Source organism: Perissodus microlepis, chromosome 22 (genome assembly GCF_051167445.1).
Source record: "Perissodus microlepis isolate ML-2025 ecotype Zambia chromosome 22, ASM5116744v1, whole genome shotgun sequence".
In the NCBI taxonomy this organism is placed as follows: domain Eukaryota; kingdom Metazoa; phylum Chordata; class Actinopteri; order Cichliformes; family Cichlidae; genus Perissodus; species Perissodus microlepis.
Window position 1 is genome coordinate 19,335,325 of NC_140481.1, and position 21,096 is coordinate 19,356,420.

The 21,096-nt window shown below is 38.1% G+C and overlaps 1 protein-coding gene across 6 annotated transcripts in view; it reads right to left on the minus strand.

Annotated features, from left to right (window-relative positions):
• Nucleotides 1-21,096, minus strand: part of LOC146362952 (CUB and sushi domain-containing protein 3-like) — a 388,582-nt gene that overhangs the window by 140,990 nt on the left and 226,496 nt on the right. For all 6 annotated transcript variants that reach the window (XM_084918660.1, XM_084918664.1, XM_084918663.1 and 3 more), the window contains exon 6: nt 8,266-8,378. In XM_084918660.1, coding sequence (XP_084774786.1) covers nt 8,266-8,378 — 113 coding nt within the window. The remainder of the gene's footprint in view (nt 1-8,265; nt 8,379-21,096) is intronic.

The window sequence follows — 21,096 nt, forward strand, 5'->3', positions numbered from 1 at the left end:
GCTTTCTAAAATGTTAATGCTCATTAATAAGAGTCAGGCATTACTTCTCACTGTTCAGACTGAAATTTGTACAGTAAATGGAAACCCTGGCAAGTATTCAATTCACTCGATGGCTTGCCGACGGGCTTGTGATTGGCTGACCGCCGACAACATTAAAAATATGATTAACTGGATATGGATAACTTTGTGAATGACAATTAGTCTACTTGAATCTAGCTAGTTTCTATATTGTGGAAATATAATATAATAATTTGTTTCAATGGGCTAACTGAAGGGCTCCCAGGACTCTTATATGTTTTATAAGTTCTTGCTGCTGTTGGAATTTATTATGATGAAATTATAAAATCATAAAAATGTTGAATGAGAGTAAATGTCCTGAAAATAGAGTAACTAAACAGAACTGCTTTGGCTGCAAAGCCAGTAACAATAGGTAGCCTACTTTCCTTCGTTTCCTTAATGTGTCTGTCACACTTGTCACACAGATGGCTTTTGAATGAATGAAGACAAAATACATTCACCTGTTTATGAAGAGTGGGTGAGTCAGGAGTCTGTACTGTTTTGCTGCATTTCTTTCCTTTTCTTGCATGTCAACTCCCTTGCTTTGTATAGATTGCCTTGGAGTAGCTCGGTACTCCAAGGCAATCGTTTGAATGGATTACTGAAGCATGTAAATAAATGATCAAATGCAGCTGTACCTGGAAGCTGGATCATTTGTTTTTCTAGGAGTGAGAACTGCGCAGTCGCCTAGTTTAGCCTCTCGGTGGCTGAAATGGCACAAAGTCATTATGGTGCCTATTTTGCATATTAGCAAGAAATAAAGAAAACAAAATAAAAATAAAACCAATAAATAAATAAATAAATAAAAAGCAAAAAAAAACAAAACAAAAAACCTTGGCTTGTCTATGCCATGGTGAGTTGGTAGACTACATACAGGAATGTATAATAAAATTATGAAACACGTAAAGGTTGATGTAGAGGTGTGCAATGAGTGACTGCTATTATAAAACATTAATTGCACAGGTTTATTAGACAATGTTAATAATGTCAGCTGGATTTTAAGCCCCGTTTCGGCCTGAAATCCTCAACACCCATGTCAACTCCCTTGCTTATACTTTTAATTTCTATAATGTGTAGAAATTAAAGAGAACTTGTGCATAAACTAGGCAGATGTACAGTTTTGAGTAATTACAGTTTAATTATTTTAGCCTGCTGAGAAAATGCAACATTTAGAAAAGACAACTTTGCAAGAAACAGGGCTCAAATTTTTCATATTTGGGTAGAGGGAAAACTTTTTAACTTAAATTCACCAAGTGGCAAGGAAATATGACGTGGACTAATATGTTAGCTGAGTGGAGATCCATCATGTTACTAAGCCCTGTTACTGTGGTACAGTCCAAACTAGTCCCTGCTGGTCATTCTTCATTCATTACATTATATTGTGCAGTAATAAGTTTTAGATGACAATTCCATTTGCTTTACAGTAAGTTAACACCATGACTTTTCACAGCTTTTCTTTCAAATTGCAATCAAGTACAAAACTTGGAATATATTAAATTTGTATATACTTGGAGAACAACAACATCCTCACTAGTTCATAAATGTAGATGTTAGAAATTAAAGGGCAGCATTGTCATCGTTATTGTTATTTAAATATAGAACTTGTTAGACCTAATACTTTATGTCTATAGACACGTAAAAAGGTAGAACTAGCCGCTGTCTTTGACAAACTCTTTGAGCACTGTCTTAACTAAGCAGTTATTATAAGCTCCATATTTTTTGTATTTGATGCATTTGTTTGTGGCTGACTGACTGTACCTTAGTGGCTGCATTGCTGAGTAGAAATGTGACTCACTGGTTGACTGAAACCATATGTGGCATCTGGCTCACAAGATGTCCCCATTTTTTTTTAACCTTATTATACTGTGAATGTTTTTCTTCAAAACACGTGGTCCTGAAAATTCTGAAAGTTAATCTATTTAAAGCCTAAATTCCCTGTAACGCTGTTTGGTTGTTGCAATTTCTCTTTGGCCACTGACAACTGAGGGTTTAATTGACAACCTGATCCACTCGTTTCTAGCTTTGAGGGAGAAGAGCTACTCATGTTCTTTTTTTATTTAACAGGGAAGATGACTTTGAACTTCCTATTCTCAGCTTTAGCCTCGGGTGTATTTCTAGGGGGTAAGAACATACTGCAATGCACTCAGCCACATCTAGAAGATGGCATGTTCAACCATAGTCACAATACATAACAGTGGAACAGCTGGGTTTCAGGAAACTTCTTCGACTTAGTCACTAATGCAAACTTGGTTACTCTTCCTCTCAGCAGTAGTCTATTTTCAAAGAAGAAAAAAAAGAGTTCTCCTATTTATTATTTCTTGTGTGAATTTGAGCGTTTTGTTGTCGTAGAGTTGCCACAGTGGTGCAGTGGTTGGGACTGCATCAGCAATCTGGTTAAGCAAGAAGGTCTGGGAGTTTGGGAGTAGGCTATGAGACCTCTGCAATGAAGGGATGTGAATGTTTGTCTTTGCCAGTTTCTAGGTATTGTTGTTTTTTGCTTTTTAATTAATTAAATATGCTGTTTATGGGGAATAAATGAGACACTGCAAGAAGTTAATAACTCGACTTAAAATCTGCTTAAAAAACTCCACCTTGATTACTTTGTTCACTGTAACTGTCTTAAGGTTTGAAACTGTAATTGCAGAATTTAGCAAATTTCCTCCCATTTTATCACCATCTATTATGGTTTCACCTCACATATTACCCATTGTCTTGAGGGTAAATTAAACACAAATAAGTTTTGATTACTAAAATGTAAAATATTTGCTGTTTCCATATTCTGGACATTGGATATTGGTGTATTACATACTGTGATTTCATAAATAAAGAAATAAATAGAACTAGTTATTTACAGACCAACTACAAGACCCTTATAATCATGCTGGTTCAAATCTAAATCAGTAGCAATGGGACAAACACAGTGGATTTTTTTGGAAAGCTTCACATCCTACAGTCCACAGTAGAGGCCAAAAGTATCAAAGTTGGATACTTTAGTCTGCCAACAACTCAGATTAAGACACTTACTGTACATAGCTTGAGTCCCAAGATGACATGTGACATGACATTGGATGCACTTCCCATCATGGGCAAAAAACTATTAAATTTTATGTCGTCTTCTACAGTACAAAAGTCCTACATTCGGATTGTACAGCGTGTTTAAAACTAATGCCAAAATTACAAATTAGTTTTCTTTATTAGGGGAAATAAATCTCTAAAGGCAGTTTGGTCCTGAGGTGAATAGCATTCACATTTACCCAGGGACGCTGTCATAGCTGAATAATTACCAAAGTTCAATTAAACATGCTAATGGATACTTAATGTGCTTGTATTTAGCTGTGAAGGAGACAGTAAGGAGCACACAGATAAACCATGACATAAGCTGTTTTCACTCAGGCACACGCAGCTATGAACTCATCCTGACAGTACAGAATATAACTGTATGACTGAGCAGAAATTTAGACTAAATTTGGTTAGACATTACATCGTCTTTAGATTGCAAGGGAGAACAGGTGTGTTGTACCTCATTCGTGCTTTTCCAAGGCCCAAATCCTAAAGTACTTTATTTAGTATTTCCAAATATTTCCTGTTTTGAGCTACATCACAAGGACAACTGCAAATGATATCCCAAATGTGTAAATGTGAAAATACTAAATAGAATGAAAAAAATATATTAAAGTAAGAACCTATAAAAAAAAAAATGCAAATTATTTTAATAGAAGTGATTTTTCCCTTTAACACGAACACTCTCTACTGTGAGATATGTGAATTGAAATGGTTCATTTCTTTAATTTAGGTCTATCAACATAAAGCCTATGGCATGTTTCAAAACCTTGCCACTGTGAATCATTCTGAAGCATCAATTAAGCATTTAAATGGGTAATTAACTTGGTGCATTTGGTTAAGCCATGCACTGGAGCTGCAGGCTTTGCGTCTCTAAATACACTAATTTATGAATGGGCTTTTCCATTGTCCAAGAAGCATGAACAAAGCGATCCACACACACACACACACACACACACACACACACAATCAAGCACACATGCACTCACACGTACTTCCTCCCTCTGAAGTGGTCTACAATAGCCAGTTATGGCATTATGATATAAAATATTCTTAATTTTAATATTTATACATATTTGATCTTTAGCCCCACTGTAATTCCAGACTTTTCCCCTTAAACCTCCGATTCCCCATGGCTCTGTTTCTTTTCTACCTCCCAATTTGTTTTAATAACAAATCCTTACTGTTTTACCCTCCTCACTCTCTGACTTCCTCTTTTCTTCCTTTGTAATGTCTGTTGTTGTTGGTGCCTCTCTAACCCTTCTGCCCCTTTTCTGCAAAGTTGGATATAAATCATTAGGAGATTATTATTAATTCAGAACCTCATAATTTGGCCGCAGCAGAAGGAGAATGCTTCTTTGAGCAGAGTTTCTGACCTTACAGACACACAAACATTCTGTCCAACTGGCTGGCGGCACCCAGAGCCAAATGAGGACCTCTGAGGTCTCATAGCAGTGTCTTGTAAACTAAACAAAACCCTGCAAAAGCATATTTGTTGATTAAGTCGTTTAGTGTAATGTTGAACTGCTTTCATCCTGTGTTTGCCACTACACTAAACTAACCCTGCCCAAGGGTCTCATAATGTATTCTCCAGGAGAAAAGCTGATTTTTGTAGACCTGAAAAACATCTCATTTGGAACGCTCTGCAGAGTTAAGTAAAAAGAAAAAAAATACAATAGCATAAAAATATGAGTTGGTAACCACCCCAGGAGTAAATTTAACAACAGCAGAGAAAAATAAATGCAGGAAAAAACAGGAAAAAAAAACTACACTATACAAGAAACAAAACAAAATTGCTGAATCAAATAATCTACAATCAATTATTGCAGTGATATACATAAATATTTTTGCAAGTGCTTCCACAAGACTGTAATCCAACTGGAGGTCATCACTATTGTAGCATTGCCAATCGTTGCCTTTGGCAATGCTGCATTCTTAATATTGGCCTATCTTCATTTTCTAGTGAATATAGGCCAGAAAAATAAATTAACATACAAAGTAAATAATATGATCAATGCTTTATCATATCTTTCTACATGGAGAAATACTATGCTCTATTTCAAAGAAAGAAAAGCATCATGTAGACAGCCTGTGAAGTAAATCTGCCAGTGCTTTAGGAACATTGCGTGACTTTAGGTGACTTAACAGTTTCAGCCACCCAACCCGTCCTTCTGCTAATATGTTAGAAGCAACAAAGTAATGGGTATGACTGGCAGCTGACAGAGAGTAGCCAATCAATCATAATCTTGTTAAAAAGTCCACTAATTAATCAAATCACTTATCACACTGACACCCCTCATTAACATGTTGATTAACCTTTTCAACTAATTAGGATCAATTAAACCAATTATAGGTAAATCTCAAGTGGAGTGGTCAGGTTGTCAATCAGTCAGTCAAGTAATATGGAAAGAAAACCGATGGATAAGAACAGAAAGAGAAGAGAAGATTCAGGAAGAAACGTGGCAAAAGAGATGTTTTACAGAGACATATTCAAGAAAGGGGTGATAATCACTTGTACTTACTCTATTTAATACCTTGTTATACAATACTTTGTAATTTAAGAATTTTTAGTTAAATCTTAATGTCTGTTTAAATATACCATCGTCTTTTCTCTTTTTGGCATTTAACCATGTTTGAATTGTTGACTGAGAGGAGGGGTGGGGGGTCGGGGGATAACCACGATGACCCACAGTTTGTACAAAATCACAAACATGCCCCCACCTCTGTCCCACAGTATTAACCATTTTAAAACTCAAATACAAGCCACATTTGCAGTAAAGTATCATCTGGGGTCATATGCAGCTTAATGAGCTCATCATACCCACAGATTGCGGATTAATTGAAAATTCAGTTTCACTTTACTCGGTTTAGTTGGCCAGCTGTTAGTTGGGTCTTGCAAATCTTGCAAGTGACCAACACACTACATCAGCCATTCCATTCAAGTCAAAGGTGCTGCAGTCCCCTTAAAAACCAGAAACTCCCATTGGGCCCACTCAATCCTAAATTAAATCTTCACTCTAATCAAAACATAAGAGAACGTGATGGATTTTCTTTGAAAATTGCATTAAAACAAACACAAACAACACAAGCTGTTGGCTATAAATGGCTAGTTATGTAATAATAACTTCATAATGAGCAATAGCAATGTGTAGTAACAAAATAACCACCTATTATAAATGTTACATTTTTTATATAAATAAATAATGTATACAAATATGTCACTTAAAATAGATGTGAGTAATTTCAAAACTGAACTAGTTACTTAATTACTGCGACACAGCTGCAGTACTATTACAGCCCACCAGGGGGCCCCATCCCACACTTTGGGAATCACTGCACTATAAAATTCATGCGCTTGTCAGAAATTTAAAAACATTTGTTTTCTTAGATTTAATGTCCAAAAGCAAAGTAGTAAATTATTCAATCCCTTGGCATTAAAAGCTAAAATGAATTACGATCCTATATTAATTTTGGAGAAAACACAGTAAAATCCATTCAGCAGCCACCTGTATGCACAGATATGCATCTATTTTATATTAATCATGCTTTGAGCTGATTTGATTAATGTAACATTACAACCTTTTAACGAAGAGTGCTACACTGGGCTGGCTTATGCCACTCTCCAAACACTTTGCTAAACGTCATGCCAGGAAGCGTGCACAGGGAGAGCAGAACAAACTCTACATTATCCAAAGACAGACAAATACTCGTTCAAAAGCATTCAGAAGGTCACCGGGGCTGCTATTTGGAGAAACCGCTGTGTTTATCAGTGTGTCTGAAAAAAACACAGTTGACTGTGGAAAAATGGTGACAAAAATAGTGGGAGGGGAGCGAGGCAGACACATTCGCATCGTGTCACTGAGTGCGTACGAGTGTGTCATTTCAGACACATGCTGATTTTTTTTTTGTTACTTCTCGCGGCATGATCGTAAACACAGTTTCTCCTCGACAAACAAACTCTACAAACACGATCCAGTTAGTATACGGAGCAAGCGCTACTCCCGAGAGCTGGCATTTTGGTTAGGCTCACACCTTCTCTTTTCTTGCCTGAGTGTGCTTGGTATTTTGGGGGCTTGTTCTCAACTTGTGCTGAGGAAAGACGCGAGTAGGCAGCGTGTCAGTAATAATCCAGTGTCAAGCATGACCAAGAATTATGCGTGTGCTGGCTGCCCACTCAGATCAGGGCAATGACGCACGGACAAACTATAATGCCACCGTGCGATTAGCTTAAAGTAGTTAAACTTTGCATATACAACATGTAAATAGAATAAAATATGTAAATATCACAAAATATAATTACGTTTCTCAACATTATGGTTGAAATGCATTATTATTAAATTGAAACCAAACTGAAACAAGTACTGTTTTGTAATTGTGCCACATGTGCACAAAAAAAAAAGATAAAATACCAAAGTCTGTGTATCTTTTGATGTCGAATGGATTCTTTTGAAAATGGACTAGCAATTTGAATGCACAAAACACCTTTTTTTTTGGTAAAAGTAGTAGAGGCAATCCAAGACTACAACAGATGGCTGGAAAGTAAGGAAAGCAATTTTAAATTTAGAAAAAGAAAAGAAAAAACACTATCTCCTCCAACCTATGTGTGCAGTTGTTCCACACATTCGACTCTCATTATCACTGTTGGGGGACATGGACTATGCCAAATGAATTTCCAAGTGTTTTCCACCAGTTAGGTTTTTTGTGTCAAAGAAATCTAGCTGTGCACTTAACTTGAATAGTTACCCAAGAGGGGAAAAAAACAGAAAAGAGCAAGCTATACAGGGAAGAGTGAGAGAAAGGCAGTAAGATTGAGACAGTGAGAGAAAATGTAACAGAGAAAAGGCGAGACGTTTGGAGTCAACAAACGTAATTAGAGGGAATCTGAGGGAGGGATGATGGGGACCAACTGTCAGAGAGAAACACAAACACAAAAATGCCAAAAAAAAAAAAGGCAAAAGAGGCCAAATCAGAACCTTGAAAATAGCTGTTATTAAAGGCAGAGATATGCACACACTGTACATCCCATTTCATTTTTCAGAAATGAACACGCTGTGCATATACTGTATCTCCATGTGCGTGCGTGTGTGCGTGCAAGCGTGCATTTAAATAATCATCTCTGTGAAGATCATCAGATTTCACCCATCTTACCTTGATAATGTGCGCTGAATCCACGGTAACGGTGGTTGCCATCAGTCACGAAATGCAGCCGAAGCCAGTTTTTGTTGCTGACGATAGGAGAAGGGACGTTAGTGCCCGACAACCTATGAAAAGGAAGACAGAATGAAAATGCTTAATGAAATAAAACATGGATCCATACAAAGACACATTTATAATACCTTAGCATTCACCTAATCCTATAATACACAGAATGATTGTATGACTGAAATTTAAATGGTCATTTTTTTTAGGGAAGAAGTGCAGACACGTGCTTAGCAGTGCATGTACTCTACACAGGAGTTGACTAGGATCAAACCTCTAAGCCTGCAGTCAGTGGAAAACCCACTTTATCACCTGAGCCACGCCTGCTATAGGTTAAACACCATGCTTCACCTGGTTTAGCTTTCTGCCCCCATATTTTGCTGCAGTATAACTGTAATACCAGTGCTTGGCTTTAAGAAAAGGACAAATGTCTGGCCACAGCTGTAGGGTACGAAACCTAATATTTGCCAAGTCTAGTCCGCTGTTGGAGCGGATTTGAAAACACAGCCCTTCTCCTCCCCATTCTCCCGGCACTACCACCAAACACAGTTTATGCAGAAGATCAGATCAGCTTGATGCTGGACTTAGTGAGCTTTATACTCGCTCATCTGAAAGAACCTGTAATTGTCTACAGTCCCCTGGAAAAACCTGGAAACAGAGCATACCTGAGACACAGAGATCACTGTGATTTCTGTTTAGTCCAATAACACGAATAGATTACTGCTTCCACCAGCTTTCTTTTCTTTTCTTTTTCTGTAAATGCACGCATATATTTGCTGCATTTATCTGATACTGATTATGGCAATTAGTGGAAATGTAGTGTGAAATGTTAATGTTGCTATTCAATGAGTTTAAACACAATAAACTTGGGCGGATGACACATTATTGGAATTGGCACTCTACATCAAAGCTTTACAACTTCTCATTTTGTTAAAGAAAGATCGTTTGCCTTAAGAATAAAGCTTTTAAGATGTGGTTATATTGTGAGTGGTTGTATGTGATAATATGAGGCATTTCACTCCAAATATTATGTTTCCAGTATAATATTAAGGGAACAGAAAATACATGCAGCCTGCAACTTCAATTGCAGTGAATGGAAGCTGGATGGCCAGTCAGCTCCAAAATAGAAAATCTCAACTGAGAGGATGGAGCTCTGATCTCCAAATAAACACTGCTGCACACCCAAAGCTGATCCAAAACCAGACTGATGATAGTTTTAGAAGGCTGTAAAACCTTCACATAACAATTTAGAAAACTAAACATTTTTAGTAAATTAACAATTAGCTAATAACCGAAGGAACAGTGCTTTAGACTGCACTTCCACAGGATCACAAATATTTTAAAATTCATTCAGTGTTTATAAAGGTCGTGTATGTGTTGCTGTTGTCTTGGATTAAGTGAGAACAAAGCCTATGGTGAGTGTAATGATGCAGAATGAATTACACACAGTCTCTTGCAGAATTTTAAGGGTACCTCGCTCGCTCTTAATTAACTGTTCACTGTCTAATTCCCAGGAGGTAGCTGGTGGATATAATGTATGAAAGTCTTGAATCACCCCTAATTTTTTATATTTTGCTTCCAAGGATGCAGACGTTCTTGTATTTTCTTGCATAAGTGGTCCTGAGCAATAATTCTCCAGACTTTCTGAAGGTCTTTTCTTTCTTTGGACATTGGCTGCTTTTTCACTCATTTTCAGTTCCGTCCTTGTAGCTGACCATTTTCAGAAGAATATTTCATGTTGCTTGTTAAGTCATCTTAACACTGGCCTATAAATTATTCATCATTCAAGCTTAAAAAAAGCAATATACAATTCATATGATATATTTTTTTGCACTACATTAACAGCAGCCTGTTCAAAAACACGTCATGTGTTCTCATTTCGTTCATTCAATATGTATAAAATGTATAAAAATGTACAAAGACAACAGAGTTATCACAAGCGGCTCATGGAGTGATGAATCCAAATTTAAAGTTTTCGTTTTAAACTGTCATCCGTATGAACAGATGAAGTCAGTGAGGCAACAGTGAGTGTCTACAGCCATCTGTAAAAGACGATGAAGGCTCTGTCATGGTTTGGGGCTGCATTTCAAACAGTGGTGTTGGCGATCTTGCCAAAATGGATGAAATTATGAATAGATCAGATTTTGATCCCGCCCTGCGATATCTGATTGGCAACAGCTTCCCAAACACACTGTCAGTGAAGCAAAAACATGCCTGCTTAGAAGAAACTCACAATGGAAATGCTATCAGTTATGGACCAGCCTCCGCAGAGCTCGAACCTCAACATTATTGAAGCAGTGACAAAGAATGGAATAAAGTCATCCAAAGAAGAGCTTGGAATGTCCTTCAAGAAGCCTGAAGGATTATTCATAAGGACTGCTTAAAGAAATAGTAAGAAAACTTAAACAGTTGAGTTCAGGCTGTGTAGAAGCAAGCGTAGCAAGTACAGACTTGTTAGAATGGTACAAATGTTGTTTTTGCCTAATACACTTTGTTTCCATCTATGCATGTACAGGTTTTATTAAATGATTGCACCTGTTTCAGATTTTTTTAGCAAAATATAAATAAAGGGTGAGAATGTAATTCAAAAAGTCAGTCATCATGACACTTCCTGAAACTGAAGTTGGTAGTTGTTGCTATTGTACTGGTTCACATTATCTGCACATTGATTGCTATAATGATGGCAATTATTTGTCTTTTTTCCCTCCTAAGATTTATATACAGTCTACCTAACTGACTCATAGTATATACAAATTCAGATCGTCAAATGTCAGACTTCAATGAACCACTTTTAAAAATATTAGCTTTTTTGCATTTAAGCAAGCTGAATCAAGCCTTTCAGGGTACATAGCGCTACCAGATGGGACCCAATTTGCAACACTTTCATCAAGTGGTGAGAATAAGACCACTTAATTGGTTGAGAAGGTGAAGAAGGCTCTTGTGGTTGGCAAAGTGAAGTGTGTTAGGTCACTACTGCATTAGAGGAACTGAATGCTTTTGCAGTTCAGAATAAAACACCCTTGCTTCTGTATGGCTTTAAATATCTAAACCTCAAATAAAATCTCTGTTGGCAATTAACCACCTTCATTGCACCAGTTCTTTGATTTATGGCGCTTTCATCTTGTAGTGTCAAGCAACAGGTGCTGTCTTTCTTTCATTGCATTTTCATTTTTTGAGATATTTTTAGTACTATCACCTTGGCTGTTAGATTTAAGACACAGGTATACACACACACACACATACATGAATGGTCTTGAAAGAGAAGTGGACCGTCCTCTCTCATGTTCACTTGTCCCCTTCTGGAAACCGACGCACTCCATTAATGTCAACACACACATGCACAAAGGCATGGAGGAGCATTATATTGTATGCACTATTATCCAGTGCCAATACACTCTAATAACAGTGGTAAAAAGTGGAACACAAGAGTGCTGAGCAGGTGTTTTAGAAGGTGTATCTGTTTGTGTGTGTGTGTGTGTGTGTGTGTGTGTGTGTGTGTGTTAACAAAGAGAGGGTCACCTTGTGCCCTACATCAGTAGGATTCCATGATGTCGGCTATTAGTCACATACACACAAAAAGGTGGTCTACAAAGCCACATGTGAAGTACCAGATTTTCATGCATGCTGGCACAACGATACAGTAACAGAGCTGAGGAGGTTGTTAACAGTGGTCCCAGTCCTCCAGATAATCAAGCCCTACACAAATGTTTCACCGAAAAGTCAAAACCATCACAAAACCCACGACTCGTCTTTAGATTTCATCATCAACATGTGGTGTGACCCTTACATAGCTCTGATCCACACATCCCTGATTTAGTCTGGCCTTAGATGACTAGAAGAGCAGCTAAAGGTTAAACCCACTTGGACCAAGTTAAAAGCAGCCTGTACAGACTGTAACCTCTGAGGGGTGGGATAGTCTCCAGGCCCTGTGTAATCGTGTGGGTAGATGGATTTTTATTTTTTTTTCTTTTCAATGCAACCTCACTTTACATTTAGTAGCACATTTAGACAGTAATGTTTAATATGTCCGCAGCTAAATGGACTTCACTTCAGGGAAAAGTAACTCCTGCTACTACTGCACGTTATTTAAACTATGCATGTGAGGACTTTGCTTGGATGCATCTGTTTTACACTTTCTGAATTGCATATCTCATGCTTTTATTTGATTCTTTTCTGCAACTGTTCATGCATCCTAGTCAGCTGCAAAGATTTGTGAGGTGTGTACATCGACTTCTCTAAGAGCCGCCACTGCAACCAATGGTTATTCGTGGTATCCTTTCAGCATCTCTGACAAGACATACAGACATGCCCTTAGTAGGTTGTTACCACCTCATTAAATAGTTGTGCTGGCATAGCTCATGCATGTATTAAGGTTTCTAGAAATAGATATAAAGTATCAGTTAAGCAGTGGTAAGATTGGTGGCAACTAATATCCCTGATCCTCAGGAGACTCAGATTTATATTTAGACTGATCAGTTTAAATTTTTGTCTTTTAATCTGAATGGTGTAGGTTATCTTAGTTAGGCTTTGGGAAGGACGTGTTGCTTGGGTTAAATTTTACAGACAAAACCTCACTTTTGGTGCCTGACATGATATCTTGTAGTGGAATTATGCACTATGAGACTTTTTTAGCTTTTATCCATAAAACCAGAGGAGGATACCTATGTGCTGTAGCATAAATTAGGACTTTTTGTTAATCAGTAACTCTTCTTTAAACCTTGTACCCTAATAGTGGTTGGAGCGTTAATATTATTGAAAGCATTACAGCAATAAAACTTGTATGTATTATTAGTTATTATTTATTAAATAAATATGGTTATTTGGCCATGAGAACTCTTCACACTCCTCTATATGTCCTCTTCATGTTTACAGCTGTTTACAGCTTTTCGGTCTCTTGTTCCCATGACATCATAGCACAGTGTGTGTATTCTCATTGTTTCATATTAAAACAGGAATTGAATTAGAGCAAGCCCATGTGTGTGACATTAAACCATTTAATCAAATGCTCAAGAGTCACTTAACAACTCCAAGCTGAGATTAAGCCATAATTAGAAAAACTCTTTCTGCAGCAGTGAATGGGATCTTAAAAAGGTCATTGTATCCCCACAACAGCAGGAAGCACCTCCTCCTACCAGTGCTTTTGAGATGCATTACTGCTGCTCCATAGGTCCCGAGCATGACTGTATGTGAAAAATGAAAAATGACCATGTGTGCTCACCAACTACTTACATGCATAATTAAAGGTTAAGACATAGCTTGTAGCAAAAGCCTAATACATGAATAAATAAATATATGAAACACGTCAGCTGAGAAGCTAGCTGATCTGATCTTCCCCATGTGGACAATTTGTAATGCATTATTAAACCATTCATCTATCGAGATAGATTATGTCTGTGACTATTAAGTGTTCTCCCAAGATATCTGCTATAAAAGTACTTCAGAGCAGCTCTGAGTTATTACAGACCATCTTCTTTAAATATCGCGGTCTGACAGGGTATCCCAGTCAGTGATTTGACAGTGATGTGGGAGTAAAATCCACAGGATAAATACAGGCTTGTTACAAAGGTCATTTTCAAAAGCATAAGAGTAGTAGTGTGATAACATTTTAAGTTGCATAAAGATCAAAAGGCATCACCAAATCTTTTCATTTATGAAACAGACATATAGAAACACAGTTAAAGAAGTCTAAACCCGCACACTCACTATTGTATAAAGGTCACAAATGTTTCCAAACACTGGATGTTAAACTCAAAGAGTTAGTGTGAGATAGTCCCTTATTTCTCCTCTAAAATCAAGTCCTCTGTGAAAGAAAATTGGTAACTTAAAAGAATTACTCCTTCTGCCTGCTAGTAGTATTTTAATCATGTATGACATTTCTGTGTAAGCAATAACAGATCAAAAATGTAGCAGCATGTTTTATAATTAGTCCTATATGTTATTGGTCAAAAACATAATATAATGCGTATAATTTGTTGATATCTCATTTCTTTACATTGATAAACTTAGAGTGTAGGTTGCTTTGGCAGTATACTGTTGTTGGGGTCCTTATCCATTTGCACTGTTAACTGCTGTCTTTACAGAGTATAACCCTGCACCCTGCTACTTCTATCAGCAGTCACATCATCAGTCCACAGGTAAGCATAGATTCTCATACCATGAAATCTCCTCTGTCATGACTGACAGTTATGTTTCAGATCACGAGCTCTTTCGGTGCTTCTCTATATGTTTTTCTGTCCATCAGTCTAATAGAAGTTAATCTATGTTTCATCTGCCCAAAAATCTTTTGGTATGTTTAAGTGTGCAAGCTATTTTTACACATCTTCCAGTAAATTCTAATCATGTTCTTGAGCGTAATGAGTGGTTTGCACCTCGTTGTAAATCACAGTTAACCCTTTCATGAATTATGACAACCTCAATCAGGATTTTTTTCTTAAGTATTTTTATTAATCTTTAGGCATGAAAAAAACATATTTGAACTTATTTTTTTTAAACATGTACTTTTCAAAGAGTTTTTTACATGTCCGCTTGGACACTTCCTATCCATCAGTGTCCAATGCTGTGGTTTATGTGCAAGTATACCATCAACACTGACACAAATACAAGAACTGACTTTTTCTGTTGGAGCAGGTGAAGGATTATGACATGCCTACCTTCCCAAGAGTGTTTTTAATTTGTTTAGGTATTATATTAAATACAGCAACAAAAAAACAATGTCAACACTTTGAATCAACTTCAGATATTAAGATTGCTTCATTTGTTGTGAAATCCTAAGGCAACAGGGTTCACCCGGCCATGAAAGCGCTCTGAAAACCTCTGAAAATTGAGGAGTATGCATAAAACTAGCTGTAATTCATAAAAATATAATGCAAAATGTTTGTTAAAAAGACCTTGAAATAAAGCTAAAGCTCTAAATGTCAATGATATATTGATTGTATGATTTAAAATCCACTAACTATGTAACCCAAAAAATATGGCACTAACTATATTTGATTTTGAAAGTGATCTATCTTGCCAAGTAGGCATCCTAAAAAAATAGGACACATGTTTGTGTTTGAGCTCTAATCACTGTAGGTACAAATTTTTAAAAAGAAAAAAATATACTGGGATAGTAAGAGTCAGTATGTGACCGCTTATGCAGTTTTGAGTGTGTGTGTCTGCAAGAGAGAAAATATCAAGTGGAGAGTTGCCAGAGGGAGCGAGAGAACATAATTGATTAAATACACAAGACCAAAAGAGCATCTCTCCCTCTCTACATCTCAGGGTCTAGCATCGTCCCATCCATCCTCTGTGCCTCCTTCCTCAACAAAAACACCAACCAGCTATTCCGCTCACAGTATGGCAATGAAAGAGAGGGAGAGGGAGGAAATAAAGAAGCACTGGGTGGAAAGAGGGCGGAAAGAGGCTAAGATCGATGGCCGAAAGACAGAAAGACAGTGAGTCAGAGAGAGGGAGTGGAAGAGAGAGGGAGACAGCGAGAACAATAGAAGACGGGAGGAGAGGGAGAAGGAACCCACAGGCTCACAAATGAATGATGTTAGATTTAAAATGATTCTTCTTCACATTTAAAGGTAATCACAAATGAAAAAAAAAGAATTTATGTAGAGCAGATTATAAGGGTAATGTAGAATAAAGTAGAAAACAAATAAAAAATACAAATACAACAAATACTTATTTGTTACTAATATTATAAAATACTTATTTTTCTGCCGTGTTAAACACACACTTTAATCAAATAAAGAGTGGGATACTTCTGCACTTCAGAGGTTCATTTTGGAAATTGCAGCTACTAATCTACACCAAGTGAACCTGTTTTCAAACTACCCAAAAAAGTGTGAAGTGCAAAATAAAGCAACATTGTTTTCATTTGCACATATTTCCCATGCTGAATCATAAGAATTTAATCCTAAGACCTTTCTTTTATTCATTTTCTTTCAAATACACTGTTAAATTGAGCTACTTTGTTGCTACCTGTTGTGATGTACTGTACTGACACATAAAGTTTAATATGGAGACAAGATTGTAATAAATTGAAATAAAATTAATCCTTAATTAATGGAACCTTTCACTGTAGGGTTTATTTCAGCTACTCTGGGACAGAATTGAGTTTCATATATATATTGGCACCTTAATGTGTGATGTAACTAACACACATTGAAAGATTATTGGCCATTTAAGTTACAGTTTGTGTTTCCATTAATAATATATGTGCTTGTACCCATGTGAGTGTGATTATTGATCAGATAGAAGGGAAGTGCTACTTAATCAGACTAGCCGTCTCAATAGGCTCCCCCAATTAGGACACACGGAATCTCAAATACATATGAGCTTTCTGGGAGAGTGAAAATGCACTTTCACACATATAATGCAGAAATTTGGGGATGGATGCGATTTTGGCGAAGTCATCATCAATCAGCGCACAGACGCAGAGAAGTTCTCGTTGTGCACAAGATTGTTTATATACATTGTGTATTTATGTTTCTGTGCATGCGCGTGTGTGGGTGTGTAGGGGTTCGTGCTTGCGCGAGCACGCCTGCTGTGTCGCTCTCCATCACTTTCAAGTGGGCAGAGAGTAATCAGTGTTCACAACAGGACCCTGCTCCGTCTCTCCCTCCCTTTCCTTTATCTCATCTAAATTTTTCTCCTCCTCCTTGCTCCCCACTTCACGGAGCAGCAAGGTGTTTGTTAAATTGGCTTGTTCAAGTAAAGATTGGAGGGCTGAAAAAAAAAAACAGAGAGTGGGTGGCTCTGCACCATATTGCAAAATCCACTGTTAGTTTAATTATTTATCCATTTAGCAAGTAGGAGCTAAACTGTGAGAGTGTTAAAGTGATAAAATCACTTGTTGAGAACACTTTTGAGGATGGTTTCATTGCTTGGTTTATGCCCCTTATCTCCTGAAAGAGGATTTTAATACAGCAGCATGTAATTATTATGCTCCAAATTTGTGGCACCAATTTGGGTGAGCCACTTCAGTCAGCACCAACTTTGGAGCTGAGGAAAAGCCTCGACCTTAGCGCCATCAAACCCATTTTGGATAAACCGGAACATCGATGACAAGCCACGTGTCAGCACTCAAAAGCAGCAGCAGCACTTTCTTGCAGCCAGGCTCATAAATCTTGTGAAAAGCCTTCCCGAAAGTGGTGTAATAACAGATTAATGACTATAAAATTTTCAAATATAGGGCCGGTATCCATGTGCCGACACGCTTCCATCATGTACTGCACCTCAAAAGTACCCCTAAATACACAAACAAATGTCTTTTTACTTCTCAAAATTATGTAAATAATTATATTAAGTGACTGACAGAGCCACTTATAACAGTTGATAACCACCTGACTGCTAACTACATATAATCTTACCTAAACAATCATATCTTTGTTGGCACAAACAGCTGAGATTTGTTTAGAGTAAAGCGCAGGGTGTAAAATAGTTTATACCATCTGCCGGGTAATTTATGCCTGTGTTGGCAGGGTGAGCAGGCTGCAAATCTAGGTAGCTTCTTTTGTTTGTTGATGTGGTTTAAAACACAAAATCAAACACAGTCCTACCCCAAATAAAATGAGTGAGGAGTCTTATCGAAGATTTGGGGGTTTTTGTTGTTTTTTGTTCTGTGTAACTGCCGTCTGCCGTTTTTTAAAAAAAAAAAAAAAACATGATCACTTCATCTGTTTTTCCCCCTCTGTTTGTCTTACCATGTTGGAATCCACCAGGCATTTTAAAAGGACAACGAGGAAATGGATGAAAAGCCCGGAATACCCATTAAATTAAATTAAATTAATTTCTTTATCATCTCCCTCCTTCTACCCTCTGCTCTTCTGTCCCTCGTCTCTTTTCTTCCTCTTGTTCTCGCCAGAGTTTGTGTCATTTTGTGTGTTCCCTCCTTTCTTTAAGCCCAGACTTTTCCCAGAGGCCATTGCAATCTTGGGCTGCTGCCTCTTTTCAAACTCCGTGTGTGTGTGTGTGTGTGTGTAGCCTGCAGGACACCACAGTAATCAGAGCAGAGACACACAATGAGAAAAAAGGGGGACAGAGACAAGGAGTTGGTGTCATTATCTTATTATAATTTTAGCTCTGAAACTACTAGTGGCTATTCAGCCGCTGACTATCCAGCGCACGGCACTTCTAGACGCACACGCCAAGCTACAGCAATGAATAACACTGATCGTATCGCTAATGTTTCTTGAAATGACATTCATCTGGATGTTTTTTGACTGCAAACTACAAAACGAAGCATTACTGTGGGCTAATCACACCCCTCCACAGTAACAATCTTCCACATAATGTCTTGAAACACCACAAAACTACTCAAGAGCATCTAGAAAACCTCAACAAAGACCTCAAAGTACTGACCTAAGTTTCAAATCCAGAGATGCCAATCTAATTGAGAATCCAGCAGAAGAAGCCTAATTGATATAGGATCCCAACTCCTGCAAACCAAAAGAGTCAAATAGTCTGACAGCATAACAGGACAGATGTCTCGTGGCCATGCCCCAAAGAATCACAGCTATTATTAAGCAGATGGGTTTTATGTTATGCCAATTAAAAACAAGCACAATCAAGTAAGGACATAAATATGTTCTCATCAGCACAGACTGGCAGACTGTGCTGATGATGGTAGAATTAAAAAGTATTTATGATAGAATTAATTTGCAGTGTCCTGGCCCAGTTATACATCACGCTCCAGTGGTCCTCGACCTCTGGTCTGCTCCCTTGGGTTTGGCTTCACAATACCTGAAAAGGTTACTTGCTGTGGAAATGGTAAATGTCAGGCGTTCGCCGGCTAGTATTGCTGGAAAAAACCAACAAAAACAAAAAACTGTCCCTGCTCTGATGACGCATGTTTGTTGTAATTAATGTCCGACCAGTTTTTAATATTAACTTCATTTCTTATTTCGTGGTGCAAATGAAGCTGCGCTCAAGGACAAGGGCGAGCTGCAATGTTAGCCTTTCCTTTGCTAGAGTTACCAAAGGCAGATGAAGCTAGATGCATTAAAAAAAATTAAACACAGCACTCTATTTTGTAGATTTGTTATATTTTAATATTAAAAACTGAATGAAAAATTAACCAAGAACATCGAAGGGTTCAGCTGTTTCTCCAGAGAAGTGTATTTTAAAATATCTGCCAGCCATAGGCAATACCTGAAGGATGACTGGAAAAAAACACACCAAAGCATTGTCTAAGTTAAACTTGTACCAAGCAATCTTAAGAAATATATTAGACAGCCAATGGACAGAGAAATGTGCCAAACTGTAGGTAATTCATGTGGGTGGCAATTAGTTAATCAGGCGATATGAGCAGCGAATCTCCCTCAACTCTGTGAGTAAAACAGTACCTGAATCCCAAAGTACAGTTTGTGCCAGTGGTGGTGGCTTATAAACCCAGGCAGCAGGAACTAATGGCCAGCAAATATGATGTGACCTTGTGTTGCTCCTGTGGATGGTATATGGGATTAGTGTAGCTGTGTGCTTGATGCTGTATTTCAGTATTGTCAGTCCTCTAGAAGCTCTACTGATGCTGCATGCAATTTTTCCCTGTGTAATTTTCTGCTATGACCTAATACCTATCATGACGCACAATGCCTTCAATTGCATATAAAAAAATACACTCACCAGCCACTTTTTTAGGTACACCATTTCAACTGTTCATTAACACAAATAACTAATAAGCCATTCGCAGCAGATCCTGGCATGTAGAAATTGTCACGATGACCTGCTCAGGTTCAAATTGGGCAGAAAGGGGGTTTAAGTGATTTTGAATGTTGGTTGTTGAAGTCAGAGGACAGCAGCTGCATTTCTCTGAGGTACATATGAAGCAACTGACAAAACAACACCAATAATCACTCGTTGCAACCAAGGTAGCCAGAAGAGTATTGCTGAAAGGGCAATCAAAACCCTAACCTTTAATTAGATGGCCTATAGCAGCAGAAGACCACACCAGCTGCTACTCCTCTCAGGTCAAACCAGGAAACTAAAGGTACAGTTCATAAAAGCTCAGTAAAGTTGGAAGAACGCTGAGTGGTCTTTTAAGTCTCAATTTCTGCTGAAACATTCAGCTACCACGGTCAGAATTTGGCATGAATAACATTACAGCATGGATCACGCTCAAATCATCTCAAACTTATTTCTTGAACATGACAGTGAGTTCACTGCACTCAAATGGCCTCCACAGTCACTAGATCTCAATCCAACAGAGCACGTTTGGGATGTGGTGGAACGGGGGATTCACATCACGGATGAGCAGCTGACAAATCCGCAGCAACTGTGTGACGTTATCATGTCAAAATAGACCAAAATCTCTGAATAACTTTTCCAGTACATTATTGAATATATGACACGAAGAACTAATGACATTCTGAGGTCAAAGGGAGTACAACCCAGCACGAATATTGTCAGGGTCGTGGGTCTGTGCGACCCAGGGTCCCTGAGCAATTATGGACATGTGTGTTTTTGGTGTACTGTCCCTCGTTCTCCCTGCTTGCAGGTATATGTGTGTTTATGTGTGTGTGTGGATGCCGGTGTTTCTGAGAGCACCTGTTTACAGGCACCTTCAGGCCTGGTGGGTGTGGCCCTGCCAGGTGGTTGACCACACCCGAAGACCATCACACACCTGTAGCTGATCAAGCTTCGTTCGTCGGAGGAGCTACTTGAGAGTGTGGTTGAGCTCTCTCCGACGCGGGATCATTGCGTGACTTCACGTTAGTCTCTCGGCCAGTCAGTACGGTTAGTCTGCCGCATTGTGTGTGTCTTACGGCTGCCTCTTTGTTATTTCCCCAGGAGAAG